The sequence below is a fragment of the Hyperolius riggenbachi genome, chromosome 5, assembly GCF_040937935.1.
Source record: "Hyperolius riggenbachi isolate aHypRig1 chromosome 5, aHypRig1.pri, whole genome shotgun sequence".
NCBI lineage: Eukaryota > Metazoa > Chordata > Amphibia > Anura > Hyperoliidae > Hyperolius > Hyperolius riggenbachi.
The window spans coordinates 441,140,828-441,161,853 of NC_090650.1; the positions used below are offsets into that span (position 1 = coordinate 441,140,828).

At 48.7% G+C, this 21,026-nt stretch overlaps 1 protein-coding gene across 1 annotated transcript in view; it reads left to right on the forward strand.

The window, feature by feature from the left end:
• Nucleotides 1-236: 236 nt before the first annotated feature.
• Nucleotides 237-21,026, forward strand: part of OPLAH (5-oxoprolinase, ATP-hydrolysing) — an 80,185-nt gene continuing 59,395 nt past the window's right edge. The window contains exons 1-6 of the mRNA XM_068238115.1: nt 237-288; nt 7,020-7,203; nt 11,447-11,638; nt 12,545-12,659; nt 16,066-16,189; nt 20,351-20,546. Of these exons, the coding sequence (XP_068094216.1) occupies nt 7,036-7,203; nt 11,447-11,638; nt 12,545-12,659; nt 16,066-16,189; nt 20,351-20,546 (795 nt within the window). The 5' untranslated portion in view covers nt 237-288; nt 7,020-7,035. The remainder of the gene's footprint in view (nt 289-7,019; nt 7,204-11,446; nt 11,639-12,544; nt 12,660-16,065; nt 16,190-20,350; nt 20,547-21,026) is intronic.

Genomic DNA, 21,026 nt, shown 5'->3' on the forward strand with positions numbered 1-21,026 from the left:
AAGAGAAAACTTCCTGATTGGATTTCTTGCCCTCACCTCTGCAGTTACATTGTGTCCTCCCTGCCTCCTCCTCCCTCCATATCACAAAGCTGCTCTAGTCTACATGTGACTCCCTCCCTCCCGGACCAGAGGTGCAGCCTATACATCCCTCCGGCCAATCACAGGCGGCTGCTCTCTTCCCCTTGCCTGTGATTGGCTGCTGGGGAGGCGTGTCCCTAAACCATCAAAGAGGAATGCCTTAACCCCTGCAGTGCCTGATATCATCCCCCCAGCCTGCAGGACATACAGGTGAGAGAGCTGACAGCAGGCTGAGCTATGCTGGGGGAGGAGGGGAAGCATATGGCATATACAGAAATATATATATAATATACAGTCTCTTCCTGGATACAGTCTGGCATGTGGATGTGTATAACGTATAGATGTGTGATGTGAAATCTGACACTGCAGGTTACGTTACTGTGTAATGAGTGTCAGCTCCTCGGGACACTGCAATCACAGGGCTGATCAGTTTGTGAAGGTCATTATTTATTTTTTATTATTTAGTATTTATATAGCACTGACATCTTCGGCAGCGCTGTACAGAGTATATAGTCTTGTCACTGACTGTCCCTCAGAGGAGCTCACAATCTAATCCCTGCCATAGTCACATATCTATGTGTGTATTGTGTAGTGTATGTATTGTAGTCTAGGGCCAATTTAGGGGGAAGGCAATCAACTTATCTGTATGCTTTTGGGATGTGAGAGGAAACCGAAGTGCCTGGAGGAAACCCACACAGACACGGGGAGAACATACAAGCTCCTTGCTGATGCTGACCTGGCTGGGATTCAAACCAGGGACCCAGCGCTGCAAGGCGAGAGCGCTAACTGCTACACCATTGGATCGCTTTATCAGATCGGAGGAGAATCGATTATGTTCCATTCTGCTCGATTGATGGAAATTGGATGATATTTGGTCAAATTGACTAATTTGTTTGATTGTGCAAGATGGAAAATATTGGTCGATTGTAAAGGATTTGATTAGTGAAGGAGAGCTACCAGGATTTTGCTTGCAGTCTGTGTGCCATTAATCGATCGCTTAACTTAACCACACTATAGTTATCGCCTAATAAAGTTGATTGTGTGATCAATGGAAATGTATGGGTACCTTTAAAGCACAACTGTAGTGAGAAGAATATGGATGCTGCCATATCTATTTCCTTTTAAACAATACCAGTTGCCTGGCAGCCCTGCTGATCTATTTGGCTGCAGTAGTGTCTGAATAACACCAGAAACAAGCATGCAGCTAATCTTGTCATACCTGACAATGTCAGACACACCTGATCTGCTGCATGCCATGCATGGGTGTAGGGATCCCGCTGTGTACTGCAAAAATCTGCAGCATGCTGTCCAAATTGGCACTGCAGTGTAATCTGTACGGCAGGCCACGGTACAGATAGGCAATGGCTTCCCATGCAGCTCACATGCCGGAAAATGCTGTAATCTGTAGCTGGTGGAAACGGACCCTCAGGCTAGGATCACACTAGGAATCGCTTTAAAATTGCCACAGCGCTGTGTGCAGAGATTCCTAGGGCACTTGCGGTCACAATTCCCCAACGCTTGGAAGCGCTGTACAGTAACATGTCGCTTCCGACTTGCGATTAGGTTTTTGCAGTGTGTTTAATTGCGCCCGCATATCCCATTAAAACCTGATGTTCAAATGCATTCGCGCCAGACGCAAACTGAAAGAAAAAATCAGAGCAAACACTGAAATCTCTGCTCTGATCCGAATAGGATAATTGCGAGTGGGAACCAGACCTTATGCAGGAAGCTGACGGGACAGGCTGGTTCTGTGTGTAGCTGTGAAATGCATGCAGAAATGACTGCTGACTTTGCCACGTCTCTTATCATAAGCCTGCCACCGTGCCTGCCAGCATCTGCCAACTGCCACCGTGCCTGCCAGCGTCCGCCACCTATTGCTTGGCGCACTTCTCTAGGGCAAACATTGGCACGGCTGTCCCGTTTGACACCTCTGTGTACACAGACACGATAAGAGGTCACTGAACTGGAAATGAAATGTCATCTGCCAGAGAAACTACAGAAGGCAGAGTGCTGCTCAGATCCAAGAACATTCTATTTGTGGCAGCAAATACATTGATCATTTCGGTAACTTGAGTTACAGATTACCCAGCAAGCTCTAGGAGTGTGTAAGGGGCTACAAAGGACCAAAAAGCCCTCTTATACACTTCTAGGAGGTCTGGTTCACCATGAGCTTGCCGGGTACTCTGTAACTCTGGGTGTTTCAAGTCCTGCCCCATAGAGCCACAGTAATCCATGCCATGCACTGATGAGGAGCAACCAATCCGAAACAGTCTGCATGCATGTTGGATTATGTGGCTCTGTAATATTAAAGAGAACCTGTAACAAAAAAAAAAGTCCCCTGGGGGGTACTCACCTCGGGAGGGGGAAGCCTCAGGGTCCCAATGATGCTTCCCCCTCCCCTGTAGCTGCAGGTAGTCCAGCGCTGGCTCCCCCAAGTGTCCCAGAATCCTGGCTCGACAAGCCCGACAAGCGCTGATTTATTTACCTTCCCTGGCTCCAGCGGGGGGCGCTGTTGCGGCTCTCAGCACAGAGATAGGCGAAAATAGCCAATCGCCGTCTGGTCCGCTCTACTGCGCAGGAGACTTGCAGGAGACTTGCGCCTGCGCAGTAGAGCGGCCCGACAGCGATTTGCTATTTCCGCCTATCTCCGAGCGGGGAGCTGATACTGCGCCTGCGCTGAAGCCCGGAAGGTAATATTTAAATCCCCGCCGTTCCGGGAGGATTTTCGCTGCCCCCGTGGGACATAGGAGGACAGGGGAAGCCTCAATAGGATCCGGAGGCTTCCCCCACCCGAGGTGAGTGCCCCCCAGGGGGACTGTTTCTCATTACAGCTTTTCTTTAACAAGCTGACACATCATTGCATTCCAGCGATTCTGGAGGTGTGGCTAGCTTACAGGGACAACAAAGGATGATTTGCATATTCAGCAGTGATGTATCATGGGGGACATCATATGCTCACTCCAACTTGAATTGCAAATACCTTCTGTTTAACTACTTCACCTCAAATGTTTTTTATTTTCCCCTTAAAGAGAACCCGAGGTGGGAATTACTTTTACTATTGGGGCACAGAGGCTGGTTGTGCGCACTAAGACCAGCCTCTGTTGCCCCATCGTGTGCCTCCATGTCCCCCCTGCTCGCCGCTATACCCCCCGCATTGCTGGCGACACGTAGCGTGTCGCCAGCTCAATGTTTACCTTGCGCTGTCTGTCAGCGCCGCTCCCCCGCCTCCTCCGCATCGGCGCCACCCGCCGCGTCACTTCCCTCCTATCAGCGGGAGGGAAGGGACACGGGCGGGTGCGCCGATGCGGAGGAGGCAGGGGAGCAGCGCTGACTGACAGCGCAAGGTAAACATTGAGCTGGCGACACGCTGCGTGTCGCCAGCAATGCGGGGGGTATAGCGGCGAGCAGGGGGGACATGGAGACACACGATGGGGCAACAGAGGCTGGTCTTAGTGCGCACAACCAGCCTCTGTGCCCCAATAGTAAAAGTAATTCCCACCTCGGGTTCTCTTTAAAAAAACCAGAGCAATTTTCACCTGTCAGCGCTCCTTCCATTAATTCGCCTATAACTTTATTACTGCTTATCACAACAAAACAATCTGTATCTTGTTTTTTTTCGCCACCAATTAGGCTTTCTTTGGGAGGTACTTTTTGCCTTTTACCTTTTCTCAAGTAGATCATCAGGGGGCGCTGTATGGCTGTGTAACAATTGCGGAATTGTTTTCGTGGTCAGCGCACAAGATGCGCACTGACACAACGAACCCCCCCTCCCACAAGCGTATAATTAAGGGAACCCAGGCTAGGTGCAATGCACCAGCAGAGGGCAATTCCCACCGGCAGATGGCGTTGTGGGGTGCAGACGAGCACAATCGCTGCACGGCCACAGGTGCCAGATGGGGATTGTACAGATCTAAGACACGCAGGGCTGAACAGCCCTAAAAGAGAAAGAGCACAGATATAGGATGAATGTGTATCCACCAATGTAGTCGCGACCCAGCGACGGTGAACACACATCAGCAGAAACCAAAGCAAGAACGCAATCGCAGAGAATGGCGATTGCCAAGAGACACCAGACAGAAAAAGGACAGAGCACGAGAGCAAAGGCACAGCAAACAACAATGAGAAGTAACAATAATAACAAACGCTAACTAAACGCGAACACCGCACTCATTCGCAACAGCGAACGCGTTTACTGCGCGGTCTCTGTGTGTTAAGCACAACAGAGACAAGCACGCCTAACTAACCACCGACAGACAAACAGACAAACACGAAACAAAGAACGCGAGCGCTTGCTTAACGGTTACCTCACCGAGCCTACAGCAAGCGTTCGTATCAGACAAGACAGACAAACGGAAAACAGGAATAAGCTAGGAAGGATCCACAGCCGCTACCGCTAGGGGCTAGTGCGATCCAAGATGAGATAGCTGGTAGCAACCGCTGCTCCAGCTATACTCCAGGAAAACAGAACAGAAGGATCCACAGCACTAGCGCAAGGCTAGTGCGATCCAGGCAAGACAGATCAGAAGGATCCACAGCACTACCGCTAGAGGCTAGTGCGATCCAGGAAAACAGAATAGAAGGATCCACAGCGCTAGCGCAAGACTAGTGTGATCCAAGCAAGACAGATCAGAAGGGACTACCGGTAGCAACCGCTGCCCCGGTTAGCACCCAGACAAACAGAACGATTTCCTGTTGACCACCGCTGGGACAGGACAATCGCAACAGACAGACAAAACAGATATGAAATCTAACTGCACTAGGGAAGCTGCCTAGTGCAGTCCCAGGAATTACTCTAAGATAACTTCGACAAGAGATAGCATGGCTGACACTCTAGGAGAGTTTCAACAAACCCAGAAGGAATGACCAGCCAAGGACTCTGGGAAACATAGCTTTTTATAGTGCCAGTCATCACAGGAGGCAGGTAGGTGATTTGCATAACCAATGTATGCAAATCCCTCAGCAGCAGAACAGGCCTGGAACTTGCAAGACAAAGCCAGGTCTCTTATCCAGAGACCTGCATCCCTCAGACACAAGGAATGGTCAAACAGCTGTCTGCCTGTGCAGCCAGCTGAGTGGATCCTTACAGGCTGGTATTGTGGTGAAACCCCTCCCACAGCTTATTTATATATATATATATATATATATATATATATATATATATATATATATATATTATTGTATCATTAGGGTATATCACTATTGCTTTTGCAAATTAAGACTTGTAATTATTGATTTAGTATAAAGAAATGCAAATGGAAAAAATACACTTTTTTATATCCAAATAACATATCGTTGCCATACATTGTACTAGGGACACAATTTAGGTGTTGCAATAACTGCGACAAATGGGCAAATAAAACGTGTCAGTTTTATCAATTGTATCACATTTTATTTTACTACTATAATGGCTGAAAACTGAGAAATAATAATTTTTTTTTCTTATTATTGCCTTTAAAATGCAGCTAAAATAAAATAATTCTTAGCAAAAAGTACCACCCAAAGAAAGTCTAATTTGTGGCCAAAAAAATCTTTACACCATTTTGGTGTGGCATAAAAGTTATTGGCGAATGAATGAGAGGAGAATGTTATATGAAAATTGCTCTGGTTTTTAACAGAAAATAACCTGTGGTGCGGAAGTGGTTAAAATTTTTGCCTATATCATAAAGACAGAGCGAGTTATTTAACCCCTGAGTTGTTATTCCCAGGATCCCGCTAGCATCGCGTTTTCTACTTTGAACTCTGGAATAATCTCTCCAGTGAACCGTGAAACATCTTCTCAATCCTCACAGCTCAGGAGCGAGGTGTTAATAATTGCTGGGAAAGCATTTGTGAGGCAGTGTCTGTATAAAGTGAGCGTTGTACGCCATTTTCTGCTCAGAATTCTCAGTGACCGGGGTCTGCAGCTGTCTGTAAGTAGTCAGTCAGAAGTCTCTCGATACTCCAAGCCTTAAAGGGAACCTAAACTGAGAAGGATATGGATTTTCATTTTTAAAATAATACCAGTTGCCTGACTCTCCTACTGATCCTGTGTCTCTAATACTTTCAGCCACAGCCCCTCAACAAGCATGCAGATCAGGTGCTCTGACTGAAGTCAGACTGGATTAGCTGCATGCTTGTTTCAGGTGTGTGATTCAGCCACTACTGCAGCCACAGAGATCAGCAGGACTTCCAGGCAACTGGTATTGTTTAAAAGGAAACATCCATATCCCTCTCAGTTTAGGTTCCCTTTAAATGAATTCTAAAGGGAGAGGAATATGGAGGCTGCCATATTTATCTCCTTTTAAGCAATGCACATTGGCTGTCCTCCTGATCCTCTGCTTCTAATACATTTATCCACAGCCCCTGAACAAGCATGCTCATCAGGTGCTCTGACTGAAGTCTGACTGGATTAGCTGCATGCTTGTTTCTGGTGTGATTCAGACACTACTGCAGCCAAAGAGGTCAGCAGGACTGCCAGGCAACTAGTATTGTTTAACAGGGAATAAATACGGCAGTTTCCATATCCCTGACACCTGTCTTTTGAGCTAATTACACACATATGATAATTGTCATCCGTCTGGGATTGTGAAACAATTGTGTGGCCGATGCTGTGCAGACACATTCCTAGTCTTCAGGCTTGCAATGCGTAGTTGCTAGGGGCGGGGGGACGATGATCTGCGCACTATGGAGCGGATTCCTTTGGGTGGAGGAGCTGTATTGACATTTGCAATTGGTCTTGCTTAGGTGTCACGGGTAGTTAAACATCTGACAGGACAGATCCTTAACAACTCCAAATGACTGAGCAGGATCGATCAGTGACCGCTGTACACACAGAACAATTGTTGGCTGAAACTCTCGTCATTGGCTGTTGCGGCTTCCAGTTATCACGTGTGTGTGCATCTTTATCCACTGCAGATGTTGTATTTCTCAGCTTTATAACCTATCCTGCCTGTCGCCTCTAGGGAAGCGCTGAGCAATATGGGGGTCCCGGAGAAGTTCCAGTTTGCCATCGACCGCGGCGGGACTTTTACGGATGTCTTTGCCCGATGCCCGGGGGGTAAAGTCCGCGTCATGAAGCTGCTCTCCGAGGATCCTGCAAACTACCGGGACGCCCCGACCGAGGGGATTCGCCGAATCCTGGAGGAGGTGAGAGGGAATATGTGTGGTGGGCAATGCTGTACGGGAAAGGAGAGTTCTGCAAAAAATAAAACCACAAAAAAAAAACAGGTTGTCCATGAGGGCCGACAAGGGAGAGGTAGGCTTTGAATGTGAACTAATAGTGCCCGTTAATGATACAATCTTGATTGTACAATCTTATCAAATATATCTAGTGAAAGGATAAATGGAGTGAATATACTTTGAACGGTTGCTTTAGGTCGTCCCTCATATTACATAGAGGTCATAAGATTGTACAATCAAGATTGTATCATTAGTAAGCACCTTAAAGGATACATCTGGTAATTTATAAACTTGCACAGTTCAATTCTCTGTGAACTGCGCATACGCAGAAAATCCCAGCCGTGGATTGAGATCTTACGGAAGGTAGAGCGGAGGTCTGGCTCAGAGCAGAACTGCGCCATCGGACCTAACAGACCTGTCCCAGCATGCTGCTCGGTCTGTGCTCCGCCTTCAGCCCCTCCTCTCCATGACCCAGCGCAGGTTTTTACTCATAACGTGCTCGAAGGAGAGGAGGCAGGCAGCAGGGATGAAGGCAGGGCACAGAGGAAGCAGCATTCCAGGACAGGTGAGTTATTACAGCCACACATTGTGCAGGGGCCCACAGGGACTCTGGAACAGTCGGGGAAGAGGGGGTGGCAGCTGGCTCAGGGGCCCAACTTTGCTGTGGAGGGGGAGTACGCACCCTCCAGGTTACCTTTGCCTTGGGGCCCCTGTGCTGCTTAACTACTTATAAGATAATCGAAGTGACATGATGAGATAGACGTGTATGTACAGTGCCTAGAACACAAATAACTATGCTGTGTTCCTTTTTTTCTTTCTCTGCCTGAAAGAGTTAAATATCAGGTATGTAAGTGGCTGACTCAGTCCTGACTCAGACAGGAAGTGACTACAGTGTGACCCTCACTGATAAGAAATTCCATCTATAAAAACACTTTCCTAACAGAAAATGGCTTCTGAGAACAGGAAAGAGATAAAAAGGGAATTCCTTATCAGTGAGGGTCATACTGTAGTCACTTCCTGTCTGAGTCAGAACTGAGTCAGCCACTTACATACCTGATATTTAACACTTTCAGGCAGAGAAAGAATAAAAGGAACACAGCATAGTTATTTGTGTGCTTGGCACTGTACATACACATGTCTATCTCGTCATGTCACATGTCACTTCGGGTATCCTTTAACCTCTTGCCGACTGCTCCATGCCGATTGGCGTGAGCAGTGCGGCAGCCCCAGGACCGCTGGGAATGGGCTGTGCAGGAGAGTGACTGAGCTTCTCGCCAGCTTCAGTCTCCCAGCGGCGATCACCTAATAACTTAGTACAGCGCTGTGATCTAAGGCAGCACTGTACTGGGGACAGCTGTGTGACACGGCTGTCCCCTTGGGAGGCAAAATTGTGATCTGCTGTCATAGGCTGAAGTCTGACAGCCAATCATGCTGATTGGCTGGCTGGCCGGCTGGCTGGCTGGGGGAGGGAGGGGGGTATAAAAAAATAAAGAATAAAAAATAGTAAACTGTATTTAAAAAATAAATATATATAAAAAAAACACTGGGGGAGCAATCAAACCCCACCAGCAGAGAGCTCTGTTGGTGGGGAGGGGGGGGGGGTCGCTTGTGTGCTGAGTTGTGCGTCCCTGTAGCTAAGCCTTAAAGCTGCAGTGGCCCAATTTGTGAAAAAACGCCTGGTCACTAGGGGGGTTTAACACCACGGTCTTTAAGTGGTTAAAGAGAGTCTGAAGCCTTTTAAAAATCACCTTTATTTGCCATTTATGTAAAGCAGTATCAGCCTAGCTAAAACACCGCATTCCTGCGGCAGGACAAGGTAATTAAACACCCAAAATCCCCTGGGCAACTTGTGAGAAGTCCTGGATGCGAGAGTGGGAGGAGGTGACCAAGCTAGAGGACAAGAGGGTCTCCTGGGAGTAGTGATGGCTATTGGTGATTAATGAGGAAATGTATGGAGATGACAACTTATGTAGAGCTTTGTATGATAGCATGAGGAGTTTAAACGGAATCCTTTGGGCAATAGGTAGCCAATGGAGAGATGGGCAGAGGAAGGAGAGGTGGATGAGGTGGGCAGCAGAGGTCAGTAGGGATTGGCAGAGAGAGGCTTTGTCAGAGGAGCGGCAGGAGAAGAGGATGAGATGGGCAGAAGAGGTCAGTAGGGATTGGCAGAAAGGAGGAGAGGTGGATGAGGCAGGCAGCAGAGGTCAGTAGGGATTGGCAGAGAGAGGCTTTGTCAGAGGAGCGGCAGAAGAGGATGAGATGGGCAGAAGAGGTCAGTAGGGATTGGCAGAAAGGAGGAGAGGTGGATGAGGCAGGCAGCAGAGGTCAGTAGGGATTGGCGGAGAGGGGCAGCATCAGAGGAGTGGGAGGAGAGGTGGATGAGATGGGCAGCAGAGGTCAGTAGGGATTGGCAGAGAGGCAGCATCAGAGGAGCGGGAGGAGAGGTGGATGAGGCGGGCAGCAGAGGATAGTAGGGATTGGCAGAGGGACAGCATCAGAGGAGCGGGAGGAGAGGTGGATGAGGCGGGCAGCAGAGGTCAGTAGGGATTGGCAGAGAGGGGCAGCATCAGAGGAGCGGGAGGAGAGGTGGATGAGACGGGCAGCAGAGGTCAGTAGGGATTGGCAGAGAGGGGCAGCATCAGAGGAGCAGATAGGAGAGGTGGATGAGGCGGGCAGCAGAGGTCAGTAAGGATTGGCAGAGAGGGGCAGCTTGAGAGGAGCGGGAGGAGAGGTGGATGAGACGGGCAGCAGAGGTCAGTAGGGATTGGCAGAGAGGGGCAGCATCAGAGGAGCGGGAGGAGAGGTGGATGAGGCGGCCAGCAGAGGTCAGTAGGGATTGACAGAGAGGGGCAGCTTGAGAGGAGCAGAAGGAGAGGTGCATGAGACGGGCAGCAGAGGTCAGTAGGGGTTGGCAGAGAGGGGTAGCATCAGAGGAGCGGGAGGAGAGGTGGATGAGATGGGCAGCAGAAGTCAGTAGGGATTGGCAGAGAGGGGCAGCATCAGAGGAGCAGGAGCAGAGGTGGATGAGACGGGCAGCAGAGGTCAGTGGGGATTGGCAGAGAGGGGCAGCATCAGAGGAGCAGGAGGAGAGGTGGATGAGACGGGCAGCAGAGGTCAGTAGGGATTGGCAGAGAGGGGCAGCATCAGAGGAGCAGAGGAGAGGTGGATGAGACGGGCAGCAGAGGTCAGTGGGGATTGGCTGAGAGGGGCAGCATCAGAGGAGTGGGAGGAGAGGTGGATGAGCCGGGCAGCAGAGGTCAGTAGGGATTGGCAGAGAGGGGCAGCATCAGAGGAGCAGGAGGAGAGGTGGATGAGACGGGCAGCAGAGGTCAGTAGGGATTGGCAGAGAGGGGCAGCATCAGAGGAGCGGGAGGAGAGGTGGATGAGATGGGCAGCAGAGGTCAGTAGGAATTGGCAGAGAGGAGCAGCATCAGAGGAGCGGGAGGAGAGGTGGATGAGATGGGCAGCAGAGGTCAGTAGGAATTGGCAGAGAGGAGCAGCATCAGAGGAGCAGAGGAGAGGTGGATGAGGCGGGCAGCAGAGGTCAGTGGGGATTGGCTGAGAGGGGCAGCATCAGAGGAGTGGGAGGAGAGGTGGATGAGCCGGGCAGCAGAGGTCAGTAGGGATTGGCAGAGAGGGGCAGCATCAGAGGAGCAGGAGGAGAGGTGGATGAGACGGGCAGCAGAGGTCAGTAGGGATTGGCAGAGAGGGGCAGCATCAGAGGAGCGGGAGGAGAGGTGGATGAGATGGGCAGTAGAGGTCAGTAGGAATTGGCAGAGAGGAGCAGCATCAGAGGAGCGGGAGGAGAGGTGGATGAGATGGGCAGTAGAGGTCAGTAGGAATTGGCAGAGAGGAGCAGCATCAGAGGAGCGGGAGGAGAGGTGGATGAGATGGGCAGCAGAGGTCAGTAGGAATTGGCAGAGAGGAGCAGCATCAGAGGAGCAGAGGAGAGGTGGATGAGGCGGGCAGCAGAGGTCAGTAGGGAAATTTTGGTTTCATATGTTGGTAAGACATAGTTCCAGCAGTCTTGTAGTTTTGTTCAGATGCAGCTTTACAAACCGAAGCCGTGCTGCCATGTTCTCTTTGTTGCAGTAGAATGGAGTTAGGAGGATATCAAACACAAATATGACTAAGCTTTGGCCATTACCATATATATAATTTGCCAGTCACTGTAATACTGTCCAGAGTCTGATGTGAGTTTGTCGTACAGGAAACGGGATCCGCTTTCCCCCGGGACCACCCCCTGGACACTCGGCAGATTGAATGGATCCGGATGGGAACCACAGTGGCCACCAACGCCCTCCTGGAGAGGAAGGGGGAACGGATCGCTCTGCTCATCACAAAGGGCTTCAAAGATCTTCTGCACATCGGCAATCAGGCCCGACCCAAAATCTTTGACTTAGTAGGTTAAAGTGTATCTGCAGTTACAGAAAAGGCACAGCTTTGCTTTCTTTGAGGTCAGCCTGACGTACAATGGCCTGTCATTACTGGAAATAATTTTATATACTGAAATCCTGTTTCATGGATTGCTGTATGAGTGTCCTCTTCCACCCTGACCTTAGTTCCTGCTTGCACAGTCTTTCAATGGGGCGAGTCAGAGCAATGCATCTCTGTATTCAATATAGAGCCTAAACCTAGGCAAACATGGAAAGCAGACAGCAGGGATAGTGCTGTGAGTACAGCACTGCCCTGTCTCGCGCCTGCCCATACAGTCCTTTTGCAGTAGTGTAACGATGTGTAGCCCGCCCCCCCTGCCGCTGGGAACACATTGCTGCTTCTCCTTTTTTCCTTCCTCTTCTCTTTTCTCCCCTCCCCTTTCTATCACCATTTAATGGTGAAAATAGTACAGTTTTTCGCTCCCTGGAGATTTCTTTATAATGGTGGAAACCTGACAGGCTTCATCTTGAATCTCAGGTTGAAGAGCATGAAATGTTTGCTTGCTAGTTGACCTGTGTGTATTGTGTAGTGAGTAGGGACCCTTTCTACAGAGGAAACCTCAGCGCTGGTGAAAGGGTCAGGTACAGAATGCTGCCTGTTGCATGCAATCCATTTTGGAAGCTAATGTCCTCTATTTCTGTGACTGAATAGAATTTCCAACCTAGTTGTTATATCGCTGTTAGTGTTCCAGCTTACTGTGTGTCTTGAGCGTAAAGGGTTAATGATCTGATGTGACCCAGGCGAGGATTTCAGTTTGTGCACCCTTACGGCCAGCTCTCCTGGTTCTCGCTCGGTCAGCACTGCTTTGCGCTGCCTTGGAAGCCTGCAGTGAGTTAGGCCGGTGTGAAGTCCTTGGTTTTCTGTCTCACAGGAGGTGCGGATGCCGGAGGTCCTGTATGAGGAGGTGATCGAAGTGGAGGAGAGGGTTGTCCTCCAGCAGGCAGACTGCCAGCTGTCCAAGGACCCTTCACTCAAGACCTTTGTAGGTGAGCGCGAGCGATCATCAGGAAACTTCCTGCAAAATTTCGCAATTACGATTACACGAATATATGATTTTGAAATGTAATTGATTCCCTGTAATCCATATGTAAATTTTGCATGTTGTCCAAATTTACAAACTTGGCACGTCTTAAATACATTTTTGTGTAAATTGTTAAATATGTTCACTCAATCCATTCAAAATTTTTTTTTTAAAAAACACCCTGTAGTTTTTGAGCAAATCAATGTAACCACTTAGGGCTTTTTCACCTTCTGGACCAGAGCAATTGTCACATTTCAGCAATCCTCTCTTTCATTTGCCAATAACTTTATCACTAGTTATCACAACAAACTTATCTATATTCTGTTTAATTACTTGAGGAACCATGGGCTTACACCCCCCCCCTCCCCCCCTAGTGGCTAGGCTATTTTTTCCCCCCCGCCAGCCAATGACAGCAGCCTATGACAGACAGTCGCTCCTCTGCCTCCAGAGGGGACAGCCGTGTCATACGGGTGTCCCCAGTACAGCACTGCCGTAGATCGCAGCGCTGTACATTGTAAATAGACTGCGGTTTTGCCATTTAACAATTGCCGCTGGAAGACTGATGACGGAGCAGAGCATCGGCACGCGCAATCTCCTGCAAAACCCCGCCCCCAGGACTTGACGCCAATTGGCGTTAGGCAGTCCTGGGGCTGCCGCCACATTCACGTGACGCGGTCATTAGGTAGTTAAGCTTTCTTTGGGTTTTGCTAACAATTATTTTACTCTAACTACATATTAATGGGGATAATAAGAAAAAAGAAAATCATTATTTCTCAGTTTTTGGCCATTATAGTTTAAAATAAAACCCACACATTGTATTTACCCATTTTGCTCCGGGTATTACAACCTTCAAATTATGGCCCAAGCACAATGTATGGAGACAATATTTTATTTGGAAATATAAGTGTTTTTTCCAGTTGTTGTTTGCAAAAATAACAGTAATATACCCTTGTGACATACATATTAAAAAAAAAAAAAAAAAGTTGAGTAGCCATGGTAAGGATTTATGATTTTTTTTTTAAATTTATTTTTAATATACAAATTGTATAACTTTAATGGGGCATTGTATGTATTTGTATTTCATGTTATGTATGTAGGTGTAATTTTACTATTCGGCCACTAGATGTCCACCCCCTGCTTATTCCTGTGTACTGTCTGTGAACAGTACACAGTAATATGTGTCTATGCTTTCACTTTCATTTTGTCAAACTCATTGTTGCCGGTGGTCATTGATCACAGGCACTTTGATCGGTGACTGGGAACATTCACTGATCAGTATACTAACGGGCGGAGACAAGAACAGGAGCGAGCGATCGCGGCGAGGTACTTATATCTATGCCCCTGGAATGGGAACAGTCCTCCCGTGGGACGTAGATATACTGTACCAAAAGTCAAGTGGTTAAAAATAAACCTAAGGCTACTTTCCCACCAAGACGTTGCGTTTTAGGGGACGTTATGGTCACATAACGTGCCCCTAAAGGAACGCATGGTGGTGTTGAAGTTGGACGTCAGATTGAGCTGAGTTATGCAGCTCCTAAAGCAGCCGCTCCAGGTTAGTGATAGGAAGTCCGGATCTTATGCGGATCATTTTGAATCTGATCTTTGAACTGAATCATTTAAATCATTTCACTAGGGAAGCCGACTGGGTGAAATGACTAGCAGGACAGGACTTTCCCTGCACTGGACATTCTGTATGTTCCTGTTTCTTCCAGACAGACATCCACTGTGAACTGAATCTTTCATTGTGATGATCCGGATGATTCGACTCACAAAAAAGATCCGGATCAAATGAACGATTAGTTCATGATCCGGACAACACTACAGTCCCACCAAGAGTCTCTGCAGTGCAGTGAATATTAATTAGCCATGTGGCTGGCCGCGGAGGAGGAGGGGAGACCTCCTCCTCCAACATTACTGAGCATGTGCAAGCAGTCTAACATGGCTTAGCCCAGTGTACAGCATGCAGCACTTTGTGTAAACGTGCTGCGTTACAATGTAATGCAAGGTGGGCACTGTGAACAGCACAATTGATATTACAGTGCTGTGAGTTAGGCTGCGTTACTGGCTGCTGTAACGTGGGACTTTAACGTCCCACTGTGAAACCAGCCTAAGGGTTTTTCAGGCCTTGTTCACATTATAAATCTCGGTGCTATCACAAGCACTGAACGATTTTATAGGAGTTGTTTTTTTTTTTAAGCGTTTTTACAAGTGTTTTCTAAGCGCTTTTGTGGAGCGATGGTTTTTTTTTTTTTTTTTTTTTTCATTTCCTGATGTCAATCAGGAAGTGAAATCTTTGACCCTGAAATGAATTAATACATTGTATTTATTCATTAAAGCGCTTGGAAAATTCAAAGCGCTTTTTCAAGCACTTTACGATTTCCTTATACTTTCTATTGAATCGCAAACGCTCAGGAAATGGTGCAGGAGCCACGTTTGCGATTTTCATAGAAAGCTCATCGCTTATGTGAGAACACTTGCATGAGTTAACATTGCACTAGCACTTTTAAGGCGATTTTTTTTTTTTTTTTTTTTTTTTTTTAAATCGCCAGCGCTAAAAAAAAGCGCGTAATCGCTTTTATTGTGAACAAGCTCTTAACCTCCTTAGCGGTAACTCAGCAATCCCGAGTTGGATCCATCGGAGGTGTGGAATGAGCAGGGCTGCCACAGAACTATCAAGCCGTATGATTTTAAGGGTCTGAAAGCGGGTGAAAAAAATTGCACCGCTTTTGGAAAAAAAATCTGGAAATAATGATACCACCAGGGAGGTTAAACTTGGTAAAATGAAGTTTGCTGCACTCTTTGATATATACAGCGTTCCAAGTTCTGTATACTTATTTATACAGGGCACCTAATGTGGAAGAGACCCTTATCTATGGTATGTACAAGGGCTTAGGGGGGGCAGGAGGGGCAGGATTAGCCACCCCTTTCTCCCTGAGCCCCCCACACATCATGGACCATGCAGGCTGGTATAGCTCAGGGTGCTCAGTTCCACATGGTCCAGGCTCCGTATTCCGTATTCCAGCTATATCAGCCTGCATGGGTGACAAGGGGTTATGGGGGCTTGGGAGGGGGGACCCCACGCTGTCTGTTTTTTCTTAAAATTGGAAATCGTTATACATTATAGTTTACGCAGCAAATTAATTTTATTAATCGTTAAACTGCTAAATGTACGCATCATCACTTATCACCGGCAGAGCAGAAATTTTGGAATTTTGGAAAGTTTGCAAACTTGCGGCAAGTCTATAAAGTTTCAACAATTTGAATAAACGAAATTATAAAATAAAATAAAATAACACGTAGGAGAGACTGTCTGTCTGGAAGATCTGTCGTCACCGTTTCTCACAGATTTCTGCTCGCTGTTCTATTCTCAGGCTCCACGGGGCACTCATTGGAGGTCTGGGAACCAGTGAATCTGGAGCATCTGAAGGTCCGGCTGCAGGGGGCGCTGTCCCGGGGGATCCGCAGCCTGGCCGTGGTCCTCATGCATTCCTACACGTGAGTGTACAATACCCGTCACATCAGTCTGTAGGGCAGTGTGTGGAGAAGAGACTAGGTGAGGAGACAGGCAGGCTAGCAGATGGGCCATGGGCTCTTATTCAAATCATGTTTTCTGTTAAGTTTTCTCCTAGGAGATCATTTTTCACAGTCTTCTTAAAGGGACACTACAGCGAAAAACTGTAAAATTTAAAATATGTGCAAACCTATACAAATAAGTACATTTTTTTTTCCAGAGTAAAATGAGCATAGGTTGTGGTGGGGTTCATGTGAGCAGCATAGGTTGTGGTGGGGTTCATGTGAGAAGCATAGGTTGTGGTGGGGTTCATGCGAGCAGCATAGGTTGCGGTGGGGTTCATGTGAGCAGCATAGGTTGCGGTGGGGTTCATGTGAGAAGCATAGGTTGCGGTGGGGTTCATGTGAGAAGCATAGGTTGCGGTGGGGTTCATGTGAGAAGCATAGGTTGCGGTGGGGTTCATGTGAGAAGCATAGGTTGCGGTGGGGTTCATGTGAGAAGCATAGGTTGCGGTGGGGTTCATGCGAGCAGCATAGGTTGCGGTGGGGTTCATGTGAGAAGCATAGGTTGTGGTGGGGTTCATGTGAGAAGCATAGGTTGCGGTGGGGTTCATGTGAGAAGCATAGGTTGCGGTGGGGTTCATGTGAGAAGCATAGGTTGCGGTGGGGTTCATGTGAGAAGCATAGGTTGTGGTGGGGTTCATGCGAGCAGCATAGGTTGCGGTGGGGTTCATGCGAGCAGCATAGGTTGCGGTGGGGTTCATGTGAGAAGCATAGGTTGTGGTGGGGTTCATGTGAGAAGCATAGGTTGCGGTGGGGTTCATGTGAGAAGCATAGGTTGCGGTGGGGTTCATGTGAGAAGCATAGGTTGCGGTGGGGTTCATGTGAGAAGCATAGGTTGCGGTGGGGTTCATGTGAGAAGCATAGGTTGCGGTGGGGTTCATGTGAGCAGCATAGGTTGCGGTGGGGTTCATGTGAGAAGCATAGGTTGTGGTGGGGTTCATGTGAGAAGCATAGGTTGTGGTGGGGTTCATGTGAGAAGCATAGGTTGTGGTGGGGTTCATGTGAGAAGCATAGGTTGCGGTGGGGTTCATGTGAGAAGCATAGGTTGCGGTGGGGTTCATGTGAGAAGCATAGGTTGCGGTGGGGTTCATGTGAGAAGCATAGGTTGTGGTGGGGTTCATGTGAGAAGCATAGGTTGCGGTGGGGTTCATGTGAGAAGCATAGGTTGCGGTGGGGTTCATGTGAGAAGCATAGGTTGCGGTGGGGTTCATGTGAGAAGCATAGGTTGTGGTGGGGTTCATGCGAGCAGCATAGGTTGCGGTGGGGTTCATGCGAGCAGCATAGGTTGCGGTGGGGTTCATGTGAGAAGCATAGGTTGTGGTGGGGTTCATGTGAGAAGCATAGGTTGCGGTGGGGTTCATGTGAGAAGCATAGGTTGCGGTGGGGTTCATGTGAGAAGCATAGGTTGCGGTGGGGTTCATGTGAGAAGCATAGGTTGCGGTGGGGTTCATGTGAGAAGCATAGGTTGCGGTGGGGTTCATGTGAGAAGCATAGGTTGCGGTGGGGTTCATGCGAGCAGCATAGGTTGCGGTGGGGTTCATGTGAGAAGCATAGGTTGTGGTGGGGTTCATGTGAGAAGCATAGGTTGCGGTGGGGTTCATGTGAGAAGCATAGGTTGCGGTGGGGTTCATGTGAGAAGCATAGGTTGCGGTGGGGTTCATGTGAGAAGCATAGGTTGCGGTGGGGTTCATGTGAGAAGCATAGGTTGCGGTGGGGTTCATGTGAGAAGCATAGGTTGTGGTGGGGTTCATGTGAGAAGCATAGGTTGTGGTGGGGTTCATGCGAGCAGCATAGGTTGCGGTGGGGTTCATGCGAGCAGCATAGGTTGCGGTGGGGTTCATGTGAGAAGCATAGGTTGTGGTGGGGTTCATGTGAGAAGCATAGGTTGCGGTGGGGTTCATGTGAGAAGCATAGGTTGCGGTGGGGTTCATGTGAGAAGCATAGGTTGCGGTGGGGTTCATGTGAGAAGCATAGGTTGCGGTGGGGTTCATGCGAGCAGCATAGGTTGCGGTGGGGTTCATGTGAGAAGCATAGGTTGTGGTGGGGTTCATGTGAGAAGCATAGGTTGCGGTGGGGTTCATGTGAGAAGCATAGGTTGCGGTGGGGTTCATGTGAGAAGCATAGGTTGCGGTGGGGTTCATGTGAGAAGCATAGGTTGCGGTGGGGTTCATGCGAGCAGCATAGGTTGCGGTGGGGTTCATGTGAGAAGCATAGGTTGTGGTGGGGTTCATGTGAGAAGCATAGGTTGCGGTGGGGTTCATGTGAGAAGCATAGGTTGTGGTGGGGTTCATGTGAGAAGCATAGGTTGCGGTGGGGTTCATGCGAGCAGCATAGGTTGTGGTGGGGTTCATGTGAGAAGCATAGGTTGCGGTGGGGTTCATGTGAGCAGCATAGGTTGCGGTGGGGTTCATGTGAGAAGCATAGGTTGCGGTGGGGTTCATGTGAGAAGCATAGGTTGTGGTGGGGTTCATGTGAGAAGCATAGGTTGCGGTGGGGTTCATGTGAGAAGCATAGGTTGCGGTGGGGTTCATGCGAGCAGCATAGGTTGTGGTGGGGTTCATGTGAGAAGCATAGGTTGCGGTGGGGTTCATGTGAGAAGCATAGGTTGCGGTGGGGTTCATGTGAGAAGCATAGGTTGTGGTGGGGTTCATGTGAGAAGCATAGGTTGCGGTGGGGTTCATGCGAGCAGCATAGGTTGTGGTGGGGTTCATGTGAGAAGCATAGGTTGCGGTGGGGTTCATGTGAGCAGCATAGGTTGCGGTGGGGTTCATGTGAGAAGCATAGGTTGCGGTGGGGTTCATGTGAGAAGCATAGGTTGTGGTGGGGTTCATGTGAGAAGCATAGGTTGCGGTGGGGTTCATGTGAGAAGCATAGGTTGCGGTGGGGTTCATGCGAGCAGCATAGGTTGTGGTGGGGTTCATGTGAGAAGCATAGGTTGCGGTGGGGTTCATGTGAGAAGCATAGGTTGCGGTGGGGTTCATGCGAGCAGCATAGGTTGTGGTGGGGTTCATGTGAGAAGCATAGGTTGCGGTGGGGTTCATGTGAGAAGCATAGGTTGCGGTGGGGTTCATGTGAGAAGCATAGGTTGCGGTGGGGTTCATGTGAGAAGCATAGGTTGCGGTGGGGTTCATGCTAGCAGCATAGGTTGTGGTGGGGTTCATGTGAGAAGCATAGGTTGTGGTGGGGTTCATGTGAGAAGCATAGGTTGCGGTGGGGTTCATGTGAGAAGCATAGGTTGCGGTGGGGTTCATGTGAGAAGCATAGGTTGTGGTGGGGTTCATGTGAGAAGCATAGGTTGCGGTGGGGTTCATGTGAGAAGCATAGGTTGCGGTGGGGTTCATGTGAGAAGCATAGGTTGCGGTGGGGTTCATGTGAGAAGCATAGGTTGTGGTGGGGTTCATGTGAGAAGCATAGGTTGCGGTGGGGTTCATGTGAGAAGCATAGGTTGTGGTGGGGTTCATGTGAGAAGCATAGGTTGCGGTGGGGTTCATGCGAGCAGCATAGGTTGTGGTGGGGTTCATGTGAGAAGCATAGGTTGCGGTGGGGTTCATGTGAGAAGCATAGGTTGCGGTGGGGTTCATGTGAGAAGCATAGGTTGCGGTGGGGTTCATGTGAGAAGCATAGGTTGCGGTGGGGTTCATGTGAGAAGCATAGGTTGCGGTGGGGTTCATGTGAGAAGCATAGGTTGCGGTGGGGTTCATGTGAGCAGCATAGGTTGTGGTGGGGTTCATGTGAGAAGCATAGGTTGTGGTGGGGTTCATGTGAGCAGCATAGGTTTGGGAGGGTTTCATGTGAGCAGCATAGGTTGCGGTGGGGTTCATGTGAGAAGCATAGGTTGTGGTGGGGTTCATGTGAGCAGCATAGGTTGCGGTGGGGTTCATGTGAGAAGCATAGGTTGCGGTGGGGTTCATGTGAGCAGCATAGGTTGTGAGTGGGACGGTATCTGGAGATGAAGTATACATATTAATGGCATAAGCAATCAGTAGTGGAATTTGGCAGTTGTTTATGAAGAGTGGATTCGTCAATGGACGGGATTTAGGGTATTTTCCTTGTATTTATCTCTCTGGTCCGTGTTGTCCACAGTTGGTCGTCACATGAGCAGCAGATTGGGCAGCTGGCCCGCTCTCTGGGTTTCACCCACGTGTCTCTGTCCTCAGAGGTGATGCCGATGATCCGCATGGTGCCCCGGGGTTACACCGCGTGTGCCGATGCCTACCTGACGCCGTGTATACAGAGGTACCTGGACGGCTTCAGCAGTGGCTTCCAGAACCAGCTCAAGGTGAGACAATGGACTTCTAGGCTGGTCCTTAATGTACCTGTGAACCGGGGTAAAATCATTTAAATGAATCCCATGGGGGGCCTGATAAGATCTGTCCTGCCAATGCTCAATGTCCTTGAGGTCCCCTCTAGATAATAGGATAGCAGAGGCGCCAACAGGATAAAAAACATTAAAAGAACTTAAAAACCCATCTTGGTAATAGAAGCTTGGTGTAATTGCCTTCTTAAAACTGAAGGAAATTTGCAATAATTCAGTTATAAATGAACATTTGTGGTTACCCACAATGCACTACCACTAAATATGCAAATTATCCCTTTACGCCCTTTACGCCCTTGTTAACAAGGGCGTAAAGGGATAATTTGCATATTTAGTGGTAGTGCATTGTGGGTAACCACAAATGTTCATTTATAACTGAATTATTGCAAATTTCCTTCTGTTTTAAGAAGGCAATTACACCAAGCTTTGCTTTTTTAGTAGGAG